General features: G+C 52.4%; 1 long non-coding RNA gene and 1 gene segment (V, D, J or C); one reads left to right on the top strand and one right to left on the bottom strand.

Moving 5' to 3' along the window:
• Positions 1-2,682: 2,682 nt before the first annotated feature.
• LOC149851768 (uncharacterized) lies at positions 2,683-5,753 on the bottom strand. The gene is made up of 3 exons (XR_016439552.1): positions 5,143-5,753; positions 3,561-3,622; positions 2,683-2,934 (listed from the first exon to the last, which is right to left on the bottom strand). It is a non-coding gene; the product is annotated as an uncharacterized LOC149851768 (long non-coding RNA).
• Positions 5,754-10,085: 4,332 nt separating this feature from the next.
• Positions 10,086-10,565, top strand: LOC149851767 (Ig heavy chain V region PJ14-like). The segment is given in 2 exon segments: positions 10,086-10,137; positions 10,240-10,565. Coding segments are annotated over 2 exon segments (378 nt in total).
• Positions 10,566-16,221: the final 5,656 nt, after the last annotated feature.

The following is a 16,221-nucleotide window of genomic DNA, read 5'->3' as shown; positions in this document are numbered from 1 at the left end:
CCTAACTCCCTCGGGTTCTGCTGGAAACCTGACCAGCACTGACAGAGAAGGGGACAAATTTCCTTCCCCACATACTTTGTACTGCTAACAATTTACATCCCACAATTGGTTTGTCTGAAGAAGCTCAAAGACTTGTAAGGGACTTTGCTGCACAGTTTTCTCAGTTTATGCTGGATCTGAGATTTCTGATTCCCTTCAGCAGCCCCACAAATCTCATCCATCCTGATCAACTCCATGCGCTCTCCCAGGACAGACCTGTCTGCAAGGGAGACACTCCAAGTGCCAGCAGTGTTGACCTGCAGCCTCAGCAACCCACAGCCCCACTCCTCCAAGCTCCCTCCCTGCCTCAGCGGGACACGTCTCCTACACCCAGACCTGCAATGCAGGCAGGAGTCAAATGCTCTCAGCTCTTATTCCCCCGGGGAACCCCCATGCAAATCCCTGTCTGGGGGCTCCTGGATAAATACAGTCCCTGGGTCTCAGAGCCGCAGTCCCTGCCCTCCACCTACCCTCACACCACTGCCTCCTACCTGCTGGGAAGTAACCTTCAATCAGTGGCAGCAAGAATGAAATCTCTGTTGCTTCTCCTTTCCCTGCTCTCTGCCCCAGGCTGTGAGCCTCTAGTGGGTAGAGGAGGGGAACAGGGGCTCATTCAAGGAGTCCTTAGGAGCCTAAATTTCTACATGCTCTGTTTGCTCTACCCAGGTGCTGTCTCTGCCATACAGCTGGTGCTGTCTGGCCCAGGGGTGGTGAAGCCTGGAGAGACCCTCACCCTGACCTGTGCTGTCTCTGGAGAGTCCATCACTACAAACAACACATGGTGGCACTGGCTCCGGCAGCCTCCTGGGAAAGGCCTAGAGTGGATGGGGGAGATTAGCTACAGTGGGGGCATCAACTACAGCCCATCTCTGAAGAGCCAGGTCACCATCTCCAGGGACACCTCCAAGAACCAGTTCTCCCTCCAAGTCCAATCGCTGATGGCTGCAGACACGGCCACCTATTACTGTGCCAGAAACACAGTGACACAGAGCAGAGCAGGGGCTGCACAAAAACAGGAAGCGGGTTCTTATGAGGCAGCAGTGACAAGAGCTCTTCTGGGACACAGAGAACAACAGACACACACAAAATACAATGACAAGAGCAACCCAGGCAGGGGCTACCTGGCAGCTCAGCCCCACGGGGAGACTTTCACCCAGACCCAGGCTTGGGGTATCTCTGGTCCTCACACCAGGGCCAAGGTCCCCATCTCCCATGCCTGTTCTGAGCCAGCACCCTTCTCCTGCAGTGTCGGGAGGGGGAACCCAGTGAGCTGTGCCCATGCTGGGATGGGGACACCCCCTTGCTCCAAGCACTCCCAGCCTGGAGCCCCAACACCCACCTGGGAACCAGCTGGGCCAGCCCCAGCCCAGGGGTGCTAGTGCCAAGTCTCTCCTTGGCTGTCCCTGCACTGGTCCCCTCTGGATTTTGTCCCCTCACATGCAGCCTAGGGGTAGTGAAGGGTAGCGAGACCCTCCCTCTCCCCTCGCCCCCCCCGCCTCACAACGTCCGACTAGCTATGGGCTCCAGTCCACCACTGCTCTTTACCCAGGCATGAGCCTGCAGCCTGGCATCACCACTCCTCCTACATGGGTCCTGGAGGCATCCCTGCTTCCCCACCCACCCCTGTGAAAGACGGTATCAAGCCACATCAAAAAGTTGTGAGGCCAGCACTGGGCCTCTCCCCAGCCTCGGGCTCCCTGCCTTTCAGTCTGAACCTCCAGGCCCAGAACTACTTCTGCTGAGGACAGAGTCAAGCCCAGGCCCAGTCTTCCCTGTGGCTCTCATCCCATGGTCCTCTCCAACTTCCCGCTTCTCCCCTCCCTGTTGGGACCTTCCCCTACAGCCTGCCCAGAGCAGGAAAGAGCCTCCTGCTCCAGCCCCCAGGTCTCTTAGGGCAGCTCACTCAGGCAAGGCTGATACAGGCTGGGGGAGATGATTACATCCCTCATTAACCCTTCCTAAGCTGCTGCTGTCTGACCTGCATCTTCCCCATTTAGCTCTGCCTGGAGTATATCTTGTGTATCTGACCAAGGGGCCCCTGCACAGACAATCCACAGCCCCTCAGGTTTGGGCAGTGCCCAGCCAACACCGGAGGGCTTTCCCCATCACTAGGGAATAGAGACTTTGGCTTCCCCTCCTTGTCCTGGTAGCAGCTCTGCAAGGTATTTCAGCAAGGACTAGTTCACCATGACCATGGGCACCTCCATCAGCACAGCCTACCTGCAGCTGAGCAGCCTGAAGATGGATGATACAGCCATATATTACTGTGCCAGGGACCCAGTGAGACAAACCCCAGATGGAGCCATTCAAAAAGCCTCCATGTCTCCTAGAGATACGAGGGTCCTTGGTCACCCTGAAGTGCACTTACCCCATGGAAGAGGCAATGAATGCTTCTGTCAAAAGTGTCCCATGTTGAACCAATAGGATTTAGGTTCCTAATTTCCTAAGTAGCTACATCACAGAGCCGTGTTCCCATGTCCCAGTGTGCTTTCATGGAAGCAGGTTCATAATCCAAAGCCTTTGAGAAGGTGGTTTGACAAGGAAGGAGTGTGTGGAGGATGGCTAAGCTCTGTGGAGTTTGATGGTACATAAAATATATGGCTCTACAGGACATTAATGAACAGGACATGCTTCCTACTCAAATATGTATTTCTATAAATACTTCATCACTGTTACCACCCGCTCTATTCCTGTGGAGAGAAATGTCACTGTCCCCCACAGGGAGTACCTGGGGAAAGGTTCCCAAGTCTGAGAGGGAATCCCGGGAGAGCCGCTGTTATTTTCAGTGGAAGTTAAACCTGTCTCAACTGGCATCTTCAGGGATCCTCATCCTCCTTCTTCAGATATGTCCCGCTTGAACGGCTGCTTTGAGATGGCCGGATCTGCAATTCTAGGCTAACAGCAAAGTGTGATGAGAAACATTTGAGACAGGGGTGCATGATGGGTCTTGGAGAATTCCTCTAAACCAGGGGAGCTCAACTTCTGACCTGTGGGCCAAATGCAGCCTGTGGAGCCATGGCACCTGACCTCTGCAGGTCCCCACAGCTTGGGGATTTTGACAACAGAAGAGCAGTGGCCATTAATGCTGCCATCCTCCCCCACTCTCAAATTCCCATGTCCCCTCCCCCCAGAAAGCCAGATCAGGGCTAAGCCAAACACCCAAGGGTACTAAAGGAATTGGCCGATGACATAGCTAAACCACTGGCACAATTATTTCAGCCCTTGTGGCACTTGGGACAGGTCCCAGAGGACCAGGAAAGGCCCACGTGTTTCCTATTTTCAAGAAGGGGAGGAAGGAGGACCTGGGGAATTATAGGCCAGTTAGCCTCACATCTATTTTTGACAAGACCTTAGAAAAAATCATAAAGGATCACATTTGCAGGGGGCCAGTGGGTAACACAATGTTAAGGGGCAACCAGCATGGGTTTATAGCAGGCAGATCCTGCCTGACTAACCCGGTCTCTTTTTATGACCAGGTCACAAAGCGCTTAGATGCAGGAGTGGAAGTAGACATTACTTACCTGGATTTCAAAAAGGCTTTTGACACAGGGTGGCACCCAATTCTCACGAGCAAACTGAGTAGCTGTAATGTGGATTTTTTCACCATAAGGTGGGTGAAAAAGCTGGCTTATAAGACACACCTAGAGAGTGGTGGTGGATGGCTCAGTTTCTCCATGGAGGGATGTGAGCAGTGGTCCCCCAAGGGGGAGCAGTACTGTTTAATTTCTTCATCAGTAATTTGGACGAAGCTATTGAAAGCACCTTCTCCAAATTTGCTATTGACACTAAACGATGGGATATAGTAAACACACTGGAGGGCAGGGAGGGAAGCTAAGGATGCGAGGCAACCTTCTGGCTGCCTACAAACTCATCAAGGGGGCTCAGCAAGGAATAAAGACACTCTGTTTACCAGGGCACCCCTTGGGGTTACCAGAAATAATGGCCACAAACCAAAGATGAATAGATTTAGATTGGACATTAGGAAGAAATTCTTTATGGTACGGGTTGCCAAAATATGGGATGGGCTTCCAAGGGAGGTGGTGCTTTCCCCTGCCTTGGAGGTGTTCAGGAGGAGACAAGACAGGCATCTGGCTGGAGTTACTTAACCCCAGTGCTCTTTCTTGCCTGGAGCAGGGGGTTGGACCGGATGCTCGACCAGGTCCCTTCCGAGCCTAGAAATCTAGGAAACCTATGACCAGCCTGAGGTCAGACTGGCAGGCTGGGGCACAGCTATAGACTGCGCTCTGGCTCCTTGGGGCCCAGTTTAGCACCTTATCTACTCTATCAGCTCTCCAGGGGCTGGAGCACCCCCCACCTCCAACAACAGGTGGCAGGGAGAGGGAGGCAGTGTGGAAGAGGAGGGGAGGAGAGCAGGAAGGGGAGGGGGGTGACCGGTGGCTGTGTCCTGTTGCAAACACCACTGCAGCTGTGACCACTGCTGCAACCACTGCCACAAGTGCAGGCCCGGCCCCGGTCCCAGCTCTAGCCCCACACTGAAGTGGAGGCGGGGTGAGGCCCTGACCCCCACCCAAATTGGCAGGTGGGGGGGGGGGGAGAACAGCCTCTGCCCCAGCCAGAAGTGACAGGAGGGAGGCGGGGAGCGCCCCTGACACTGGCCTGAGGCAGGGAGGAGGGGGTAGGGGGCTAGATGCAGGCCTCTCTCTCTGCCTGTCCCCCCTGCCCCCCCGCCATTCTTGACAGGCAACTTGCTAGTAAATACATAAGGGGCTTTGCATCAGGAACCGGGAGACCATCTGTTCACCAGGGCACCCCAAGGGAAGACAAGGTCTAACCGTCACAAACTCCTTGAACACCGTTTTAGGCTAGACATAAGAAAAAACGTCTGTACCATCTGAGCCCCCAGAGCTTCAAACAGACTTCACCCACAGACAACCACCTACCCTGGATTCTTTTAGGAAATGTTTGGATGTTTATCTAGTTGGGATACTTTGATCATTGCTGACTTCCTACCCCAGGGTCAGGGGGCTGGACCCGACGATTTTCTGAGGTCCCTTCCAGCCCTAATGTCTATGAAATATAGGAAACCTATGAAACCTCCTACAGTTCTGTATGCAGACCCAGGAAGCAACATGCAATACTCACCAGATACAAAGGCCAATGGAAATCAGCAGCAGGTCCATCCTGAGGGATGGGGGGCAATCGCCCCGGGCCCTGTGCTTTGGGGGACCCCACGGAGCTGGGCAAAGCAGCAGTGGTGCCGAGCTGCACAGAGCAGTAGCGCTGCATCCAGCCACTTGCTACCCTGCCTGCCCCCCCCCCCCCCACCGCTTCTCCAGATCCAGGGCCCATGGGATCAGAGTGGGGGCAGGGCCCTGCATGGGCTGATGTGCTACAGGCCCTGCTCTCTGCTCGGTTGAGCTCTCATCGACATTGAGTGGCCCCTTGGCTCTGTAGGCTTTTGCACAGGCTGGCAGGCAGAGGATCCTGAATCATGCTCTTTTCTCCCCAGGTGCCCAGTCCCACGTGCAGTTGGTCGAGTCAGGAGGGGACGTGAGGAAGCCTGCAGTGTCTCTGCGCCTCTCCTCTCCTGCAAAGTCCCTGGGTCCACCTTCATCAATTTCTTTATGATCAGGGCTTGCCAGGCTCCTGGGAAAGGGCTGGAATGGGTCACAAGTATAAATGCCGCTACCAGTAATTTCTCCACATACAACAGTGCTGCGGTGAAGGGGCGATTGAAGATCTCCAGAGATGGCTCCAGCAACACCTTGTACCTGCAGAAGAACAAGTTGAGAGCTGAGGACAGGGCCTGGTATCACTGTGTGAAGCCCACAGTGATCAGAAACCAGATGCGCCCAATACAAAAACTTCTGAGCAAACCTCCTGCCAGCTCATGGCCAGCAGCGAGAAGCAGCCACTGCCTGAACAAACAGCTGCAGCGGAGCTGGACACCCAGCCCCAGGCACATTCCTGCCTCTGGGCTCCAGCCCCTGCCATGGGCACCAAAAATAACGCACAGGGGGAAACACAGAGCACCTGCTCCCTGCCCAGCTGGGCAGCAGGGACCTGGCCAGAGCACCCACTCAGCTCCTTGCAGCAGTCGGCTCAGGTGCAGCCAGCCAGGAGACACCAGGCTCTGGGGGACTGCCCCAGTGCCTCACACAGCCAGGGCCAGGCCTGCTTGCACTGTCCCTAGGCAGGCTGGATTTGACTTCTCAAGCACTCACACCCTGGGAAAAAGCCACAAGCTGCAGACCAGGAATGGGCAGTGCTCAGCTATAGCCTTTGGCTGGTGGGTGTTTGTAGTCAGACCAGGACACTCCCAGATCCCAACAGCTGGGGCCAAGTGGAAACAGGAAGGACAGGACACTAAACAAGAAACCAGCCGTGCTTGCAGGGGGTGCTCCAGGGAGTGTCAGTGACTCTGTCCTAAAATCCCACCGTGCAGGCCTGGGCACCAGGCACCCAGTTCCCTCAGCCTCCTCAGCCTCAGACACTCAGCAAATACTGGAGCATACAGCCTGTGCAGAGCTGCACCCCCTGCCTGGGGCAGAGCCCTGTGCCTCAGCTGCATGCCCCCTCCCTTCACAGGGAGCAGGGCAGAGAGCAGCCCTATCCCCACCTGGAGCATCAGAGAACCAGCCGGGGTGTGGGCAGTCAGGGCTTGGTGCTGCAGGGGGATGGATCCAGGAGTCAGAAGCAAGCCAGAGAAGAAAGCAAGGGGGGAAACAGAGCACTCAGAAGAGCCAGGGTTGTCACCTGGATCCAGACAGAGGAGTCTATCCTGCTATGCAGCCCATGCTCACACAGGAAACAGGGTTCAGCTGGGGACACTGAGACAGGCAAAGCCAGGCCCTCCCAGACCCTTCGGGCCCATTGCAGGCCTGGGCACTGAGGCGGGGCGCCGGGGGGGCTTCCATCCTTGTGCAACCCTGGCTTCTAACAGAAAGAACTCCTCAGGGGTCTTGTCCAGTCTGCCCTAAGCAGGTCCTGGGGCCAGGGGGGGACATGGCTACTTGGTGGTACCACATGACCCCCCTCCTTGATAATTCACTGCTTCCTGCTCTGATATGACCAAGCCCATGGGCCATATCTCCATGCCACCGGCAGCAGGGCCAGTCCTGATCATACCTGAAGAGACAAACCCAGAGACTTATGGGAAGAGCTGCAGGAGACCCCAGCAGAAGAAGAGGATGCTAATAGGACTGGGCCCAGCCCCAGCCTCCTGCGGCCAGCACACACACAGGGCAGAATGGGATCCCCAGCCCTGGGCTCTCCCCATCATGCAGCGCTCAAGGGCAGTTGTGCCACGACCCATACCCTGCAGGTAGAGGAGGAAAGTCCTGGGGAAGGCTGAACTACTCCAGTAGGCCTCAAAACACCCAGGGGATGGGGCTTAAGGCAGCTGTGTAGGACTAGGCTTCAAGGGGTTAACCACCCTGGGCCACTCAGGTTTTCCGCAGGAGGCAAAAGACATAGGCACCCAGGGTTTTGTGCCCTCCTCCAGCTTGGGATCTGTGTATGGCAGGATGTATCCTTGATGGGCCTGGCCCTTCACCTATCCCAGAGACCAGATAAGTGCACATCCACAGGGTGTGATGCAGATAGACACACCAGATCCATGCATGCATCATCCCCTGCACACAGGCACCAGAGGGCAGAGACACCCAGCACAGGTGCATGGACAGAGATAAGCACAAAGCAACCATGAAGGATCAACTGCCAACTTAGGAAAGGGAGGATTTTTATGCCCAGTTTTTTCCCCATTTCCCTCATATGCCCTGTTCAAATGCCCTCCATTAATGCTGACCTTGTGAAGGAACACCTTGAGAAGCTGGATACCTTCAAGTCAGCTGGCCCTGACAATCTGCACCCCAGGGTATCAAGGAGCTGGCGAGCATCATACCCAGCCCCTGGCATGGATCTTCGAGAACTCCCGGGGCTCTGGTGAAGTGCCCGAAGACTGGAAGAAGGCCAATGTGGTGCCAATCTTCAAGAAAGGGAGGAAAGTGGATCCAGCTAACTACAGGCCCATTAGCCTGACTTCTATCCTGGGGAAGATCTTAGAAAAGTTTTTTAAAGAGGTCATACTTAATGGACTGGCCAATACCAACATCCTAAGGGATAGCCAGCACGGGTTTGTTGTGGGTTGGTCTTGCTTGATCAGTCTCATTTTCTTCTACGATCAGGTGACCTATCACCTGGACAAGGAAGAAGAGATTGATGTCATATATCTTGACTTCAAAAAAGCCTTCAATGTGATATCCCATGATCACCTCTTGGCGAAAATGGCCAATTGTGGTGTTCAGTCCACCACAATCCGCTGGCTGGAAAATTGGCTCCATGGTCGGACTGAAGGTGGTAATTGATGGAAGTCAGTTGTCCTAGTGCCCTGTGACCAGTGGGGTCCCCCAAGGCTCTGTCTTTGGATCCATATTGTACAACATCTTCATTAATGATGTGGACATTGGGGTCAGAAGCAGACTGGCCAAGTTCACTGATGACACCAAACTCCGGAGCAAAGCATCCACGCCAGAAGACAGGCGGGTGATCAAGGCTGACCTGGACAGGCTCAGCAAATGAGTGGACGAGAACCTGATTTGATTAACACTGAAAAATGCAAGGTTGTCCACCTTGGAAATGAAAACCTGCAGCATCCTTATAGGCCCGGCAGTGCTATGCTGGCTAGCACTACGGAAGAAAGGTATTTGGGGGTCATCACTGCCCACAAGATGAACATGAGCCTGCAATGTGATGCTGCGGCTACTAAAGCGACCAAAATGCTGGCTTTCATCCATAGATGCTTCTCAAGCAAATCCCGGGATGTTGTTCTCCCTTTGTATTTGGCCTTGGTGAGGCCGCAGCTGGAGTACTGCGTCCAGTTTTGGGCTCCACAAGTCAAAAAGGATGTGGAGAAGCTTGACAGAGTCCAGAGGAGAGCCACGCGCATGATCAGAGGTCAGGAAAACAGACCTTACAATGACAGGCTGAGAGCCATGGGGTCCTTTAGCCAGGAAAAGCACAGGCTAAGGGGTGATCTGATGGTCACTTATAAGTTTATCAGGTGTGACCACCAGCATCTGGGGGAACATTTGTTCACCAAAGCGCCCCAGGGGATGACGAGGTCAAACAGTCATAAACTACTACAAGACCATTTCAGGCTGGACATAAGGAAGAATTTCTTTACTGTCCAAGCCCCCAAAGTTTGGAACAGCCTGCCGTCGGAGGTGGTTCAAGCACCTACATTGAACACCTTCAAGAGTAATTTGGATGCTTATCTTGCTGGGATCCTATGACCCCAGCTGACTTCCTGCCCTTTGGGCAGGGGGCTGGACTCAATGGTCTTCCAAGGTCCCTTCCACCCCTAATGTCTATGAAATCTATGAAATGATAGCCAGTTTCCCAGACATGAAACAAATTCACAGCATTTAAACCTCACACCCTGGGATTCCTTCCACCTGAAATAAAAAGCATCCAATTTCATTAGATTTTTGTATTCTGGTGGTATCACTCCCTCAGCTGCTATGGAACAAGTTGTCACTTCTACCCAAGGACAGGGTTCTCTGAATAATGTAATGCAACCCCAAGCTGCTGGGGCTCAGTCCACTGACTGCACATTGAAGTAGCATGGACATATCCTTCAGAGACATTGGATTTTTCCCTGGGAGATTTTTTCCCTGGCAGAGCTCCAGGATATTTCCCTGGGAGAGAGGGGAAGTCGCAGACCATGGGAGGTTTTGCCTTGATAAAATCCAGCCAGAGACACAATCTGGAAATCCTCTGGGTCTTTATTTGTTCCCCCAGGCTCCTGCTTTACTGTACCATTTGTCTGGTACAGTAACAAAACCCAACTCCCCATTTCCAGGTTTCCCCTTGGCTGTCAAAACCCCGGGAGTCAACAGCCAAATCTACCTTGTGTGAGATCTGTAAAAGGTCCTTATAGAAAAAGCACATGCAAATGTTGTTGCCCAATTTCCTGCTTAACACATGCAAGGTTCCTCCTTAAACACCAGCCCGGGCTCTGTGCACCTCAGTGTCCCCCAGAGTTGCCGCCTCCTGTCTGCTGGGGACACGGGGCATCAGCCACAATGACCATGACACCAGCACTGGCTCTGCTCATCCTTCTGGCAGCTCCACTGGGTAAGTGTCTCCTGTCTTGTGGGTTGGGGGATGCAGTGGCAAGATGAGAGTGGGACTGGTAGAAGATTGTGCATTTGCTCATGCTGCATTTTTCTCCATTAGGTATCCTGGCCCAGGTCACGCTGAAGGAGTCCAGCCCAGGGGTGGTGAAGCCCAGAGAGACCCTCAGCCTGACCTGCACGGTCTCTGGATTCTCTCTCACTAGCTATGGTGTGCAGTGGGTTCGGCAGGCAGCAGGGAAAGGTCTGGAGTGGGCCGGAGCTATCTGGAGTGGTGGTAGCACCTACTATAACAGCGCTCTCCAAAGTCACCTCGCCATCAGCAGAGACACGTCCAGCAGCCAAGCGCACCTGCGCCTGACTGGGCTCCAACCTGTAGACACAGCCCGTTATTATTGTGCCAGAGACACAGCGTATGAAAATGCATGAGAGCCTGCACAAAAACCAGCCCTTCAGGACCTGCCTGCCCATGTGAGCAGCAGAGAGAGCAGCTCCCAGCCCCGAGCCCCACTGCCTGCTAGGTCGGACACATCAGGCCTTTTAGATCACTTGAACCAGCCAGGGATTAAAAATGGGGAAGGCTCAGAAATGATCAGTGAGTCAGAATCTGAAATTCAGAAAGGACCCAGAAGTCCTGCTTCCTCATGCCCCCTGCTCTGCCTGTCCTTCTTGCAGGAATACAAGGCAAAGACTCCCTAGGCTGGTACCCAGGACTCAAGCAATGGTCAGCAGACTGCTGTGCTGTCACAGGACTAGGGACACAGCTCTGTAGTCCTGATGTTGGTCCTGGACTTGATTAGCACTCTCCAATTAACAGCTGACCGAATAGTCTGGTTCCAGGTGAGGTGACTGTTAGCTAACAAATTGACCAGGCATATCTATCATCACCGTATCAATCCAGCAAATGCTTGCACAATGAGCAATCAGGCTGTTCACACACTCCTGTGTAATTGAAACATATTGAATGGTTTATTAATAATACAAAAACAAATACACAACAGGTACATTAAATAATAGCACTAACCAGGAATGAAGCCCACATACAATACAACTATTCTTAGTTTTCCTAAAACCTATACCTAACTGATCTCATACCTATTTTACAATGCAATCACCACAAACTCCAGTACCTCAGAATCAATATCAACTCTGGGATTACTTTGAACTTTTTTATTTGAGCGGTAAACTTTATTCAGCACTGGATCTCTGCTGTTCCAAAACACGGGAAACATATCACACTGAAAGGGATGATCCGATGGCAGCTTATGTTCTGCTTTGAGGAAGGGAAGAGAAAGGAACAAGTGATGGGTGGGTGATACGTACGCCAGAGGGCAGGGGTCTGCTACTTAAGTGCTATGCTCCCCTGCAGAGAGAAAGTGGAGAACCCAACCTAAGCACTCTTACAGGGAGCCTCTGGATTTGAGGTCATTGGGGGTGAATGCTAGCTCTATGGCAGCCTCGCTGTCCAGGGTGTGCTTCCCTCATCGGAACTCCATGGTCATGGCATAGCCCAAGGCACAACACTGCACAACAATTACCCACACCAATGCACCAATACACCAGAAAGCCACTTCCACCTCATTCATTCACCACACTGCTATCAGTCTCTCTCTCTCTCAGGTATCAATCAACAAAACCAACCAGCAAACCATAAAACCCACCAGCCACACAACACACGTACCACCCACACCAAGGCATGCTATCACGTGCTAAGGGTCAATCAAGTCTACGGCGGCAGTACACCCAGCATGTCAGGGCTCTGCACACAGCATACCTATGTGCTAGGCACTCTCTTCCACCACCTGATCTTAACTGGGCATGCTCTCAAATAAGAGCTCATCTCAGGCTCAACACATCACCACTTCAGCCAGGAAGCCAAACAGGTGAGGCTAAGTAACAATGCCATGGACTCAGCCCCGACTTTGTCTCCAACACTGGCACCCCCTGTCCTGGTCCAGAAACTATGGCCCTGTCTCCTCAGCCTGACACAGCTGGAGATAGGAGCTGGACCGGGCTTTCCCAACAGCTGATCCTGACCAAGGCCTCCCCTTGTTCCCAGAGAAACACATTGTGTATGGACGGCTCCCAGGGTCTGCAACAGGAAAGGAAACTCTCTCCAGTGCTAGTGGAGGCATTGGGAGACTCAGAGGATGAGGAGGTACCAGAGTTAGATCTCATGCAGATTCCATCTCACACAAGGAGAGGAGATCCTCCTTCGTCCTGCAGCCTCAGCCGCCATGCAGCACCAGCCTTGCTCCCTCCGGCCTCTTGGAGAGTCTCCCCCATCCCAGGACAATAAGGGCACAATCATTTGGGCTTCTTCTGCTCCTCGGTCTTGTCCCCACCTATGCATGTCCTGCAGCCAGAGCCATGGCTTGACACAAGGGGTAATGACCCCCTTTCTGTCTCTTTCTCCACGAGTCTTTTCTGAAACCCAGCTCATTGAGTGTAGCCCAGGGCTGCTACCTGACAGCTGCAGACACCACCCCTTTATTACTGTGCCAGGAGAGAGATGGTGGCACAGAGAAGCGTAGGGAGTGCACTGAAAGGGGAAGCAGCTTGAGGACTGCTCCCTTGGGCACATCCCAGCCTCCTGCCCTGCACTGACTCCCTGATCAACAGGAACCAAGTGCAGGAGCTGAGCCCAGTTCAGACTCCAAACTCCAGAGCCCTGCTTGCCCCACCTGCACCGCCCAGAGCCCCGCCGGGTGATTTCTGTGAGGTCATCCCCCATGTCTCCCAAGGGTGCTTTTGGTTGCAATACAACATCTTACTACTACAACAACAACAACAACAACCACCAAATCCTTGCCTCATACTTGCCCTGGACCTTCCTGGCAACAAGTCTCCCTCCCTGACTTCTGCTCAAAGAGAATCCACAAAACACCTGCAGCAAACAGCACTACTCACAAATCCTTGCTTTTTGTGCTATTTAGCTCTGGCTTCACTTAATAGCTCCCCAGATACTATGAAGGATCTTGGGGCCCATGAGTTTGTCCAAAAACTCTCTGAAATACACACTTGATCCAGTATCAACTATCACCAGATATCTGCTGTACATACATTTCTTGGACCATCACACCCTCAGCCACACGCCAAGCCTGCTGTGGGATAGAAGTAGATCCTAGGAAAAGGCCAATGGGATTGAGACAAGATGTGTAAGAGCTCACAACAAATCAATCATGTTAAGAAACTTCCCAAATGTGAAGGAGCAGATAAACAGCTATGATGCAGCTTTAATAATCTAAGGGCTAAGGCCAGGGCTCAGAGGGGATCTGGACTCAGGCAGTGGAGGAGCAAGGACACCATTATCCTTGAGCCACAAGGCTCCAGCTGCTCATGCAGGGCCTGCCCACAGCCTCCAGGAGCCCAGAGCCAAACTCCCTGGAAAGCCCCTGGCTGTAATCCAGCCTCAGTCCCCTGGGAGCACAGGGTGGGTGAGCAAGAGAAGCAGCAGCTCTGCCACTTCCTGGCAGAACCAGGCCAGGGCTGGAGGGGTAGGGGACAGACTGTAGTGAGCAGCATCAGTAGAAGAAGCTGCAGTCTCAGATCCGCACATCAGACCGGGAGACGCAATCCCTCTTGTTTTAGGGTCTCATCCTAGCTCTGGGGGACAAGGGGTGGGAATCTCTCTGACTGGAGACCTTTAAATTGGGTAAAGGGGCAGGGGCAGGAGGAGGGGCTGGAGCCCTCATCTCTAGGGAGCATCTGCACCACTAACAAAGAGAGCCGGTCTCTGGCCAATCCAATGGGATCCAGGGGAGCACAAGCCACTTCACAGATGATTGTGCACCCTGCTTATATCAAGCAGAACATGCAAATAGATCCTAACCTGTGTTGCAAACAGTCTGAGGGTCCCCACCTGCTGCGGCAGTGCTGGGCTTGAGGACCCACAGCCCCATGCATCTCAGTCTCACAGGCTGCCAGCAGGATTTCGTTGTTTCTTTCATTGCAGATGTCCTGTCCCAGATCCAGCTTCTGGAGTCTGTGGGGGTCATGAAGAAGCCTGAAGACTCTGTGCACCTTGTGGCGGGCCAGTAGGGGGTGCTCCCGCGCCAAGCCACCCACCTCCTGGCTCCCAAACACCCTCCAGGCTCTGAATGCCTCCCTAGGGGCACCTTATGTCTGGCCGACCCCCTTCCCGGAGCACACTCGCTAGCCTGGGGGTAACGTAGCTGCTACCACCCCAAGAATGAACTCACTCTCGGCCTTGTGTCCTTGGGGAAACACAGGCCTGTCCTACGGGCACTCGATCCAGTACAGGCACTTGGGGCACTTCCCCAAGTCGGGGGGCAAAACGTATAGTCTCCCTTAGTCCACAGACCTAAGGGGTCTCTCAGGCATAATTTAGACCCACCCCTCAATAAGTCTCCCACACTGGTCACAAAGGAGGACTTTATTGATTACGGGGGTAGGGTGAAAATAGGGTACAAGATTGAGCAATATCTTAGAAATCCTAAAGAGCAAATAGTCTGACTGAGGTAGCCTTTTGATCACACATCTGAGTTATGGCCAGCTAGATATCTAATCAGATCTCAAGTAGCTTACTCACAAGCATCTTCCAGAGTCTGGTGAAGTTTTCCCTCTGGAGGCAGGCGGTTTCCAGCTCGTGAGTTTTGGGGTGAGAGAGAGCCAGTTTCCGATGGTAAGGCTTCTCTGTGTCCCCGCATGGCTGCTGCCCCCACCTCCTGGGCAGTCTAAACTTATACAGGCATACCTCGTTTTATTGCGCTTCGCTTTATTACACTTCGCAGATATTGCGTTTTTTACAAATTGAAGGTTTGTGGCAACCCTGCATCGAGCAAGTCTATCGGCGCCATTTTTCCATTGGCGCCATTTTTCCAACAGCATTTCCTCACTTTGTGTCTCTGCGTCACATTTTGGTAATTCTCACAATATTTCAAACTTTTTCATTATTATTATATTTGTTATGGTGATCTGTGATCTTTGATGTTACTCTTGTAATTGTTTTGGAGAGGCACAAGCCGCGATAAGACGGCAAGCTTAATCGATAAATGTTGTGTGTGTTCTGACTGCTCCACCGACCGGCCGTTCCCCTGTCTCTCTCCCTCTCCTTGGGCCTCCCTATTCCCTGAGACACAACAATATTGAAATTAGGCCAATTAATAACCCTACAATGGCCTCTAAGTGTTCAAGTGAAAGGAAGAGTTGCACATCTCTCACTTTAAATCAAAAGCTAGAAATGATTAAGCTTCATGAGGAAGGCATGTCGAAAGCCGAGGCAGGCCAAAGGCTAGGCCTCTTGCGCCAAACAGTTAGCCAAGTTGTGAATGCAAAGGAAAAGTTCTTGAAGGAAATTAAAAGTGCTACTCCAGTGAACACACGAATGATAAGAAAGCGAAACAGCCTTATTGCTGATATGGAGAAAGTTTTAGTGGTCTGGATAGAAGATCAAACCAGCCACAACATTCCCTTAAGCCAAAACCTAATCCAGAGCAAGGCCCTAACTCTCTTCAATTCTATGAAGGCTGAGAGAGGTGAGGAAGCTGCAGAAGAAAAGTTTGAAGCTAGCAGAGGTTGGTTCATGAGGTTTAAGGAAAGCCGTCTCCATAACATAAAAGTGCAAGGTGAAGCAGCAAGTGCTGATGTAGAAGCTGCAGCAAGTTATCCAGAAGATCTAGCTAAGATAACTGATGAAGGTGACTACACTAAACAACAGATTTTCAATGTAGACGAAACAGCCTTATATTGGAAGAAGATGCCATCTAGGACTTTCATAGCTAGAGAGGAGAAGTCAGTGCTTGGCTTCAAAGCTTCAAAGGACAGGTTGACTCTCTTGTTAGGGGCTAATGCAGCTGGTGATTTAAGTTGAAGGCAATGCTCATTTACCATTCTGAAAATCCTAGGGCCCTTAAGAATTATGCTAAATCTACTCTGCCTGTGCTCTATAAATGGAACAACAAAGCCTGGATGACAGCACTTCTGTTTACAACATGGTTTACTGAATATTTTAAGCCCACTGTTGAGACCTACTGCTCAGAAAAAAAGATTCCTTTCAAAATATTACTGCTCATAGACAATGCACCTGGTCACCCAAGAGCTCTGATGGAGATGTACAACAAGA

Source organism: Crocodylus siamensis, unplaced genomic scaffold, assembly GCF_052110815.1.
Source record: "Crocodylus siamensis isolate JL-2025a unplaced genomic scaffold, ASM5211081v1 HiC_scaffold_241, whole genome shotgun sequence".
Classification (NCBI taxonomy): domain Eukaryota; kingdom Metazoa; phylum Chordata; order Crocodylia; family Crocodylidae; genus Crocodylus; species Crocodylus siamensis.
This window is presented reverse-complemented; position numbering and strand designations above follow the sequence as displayed.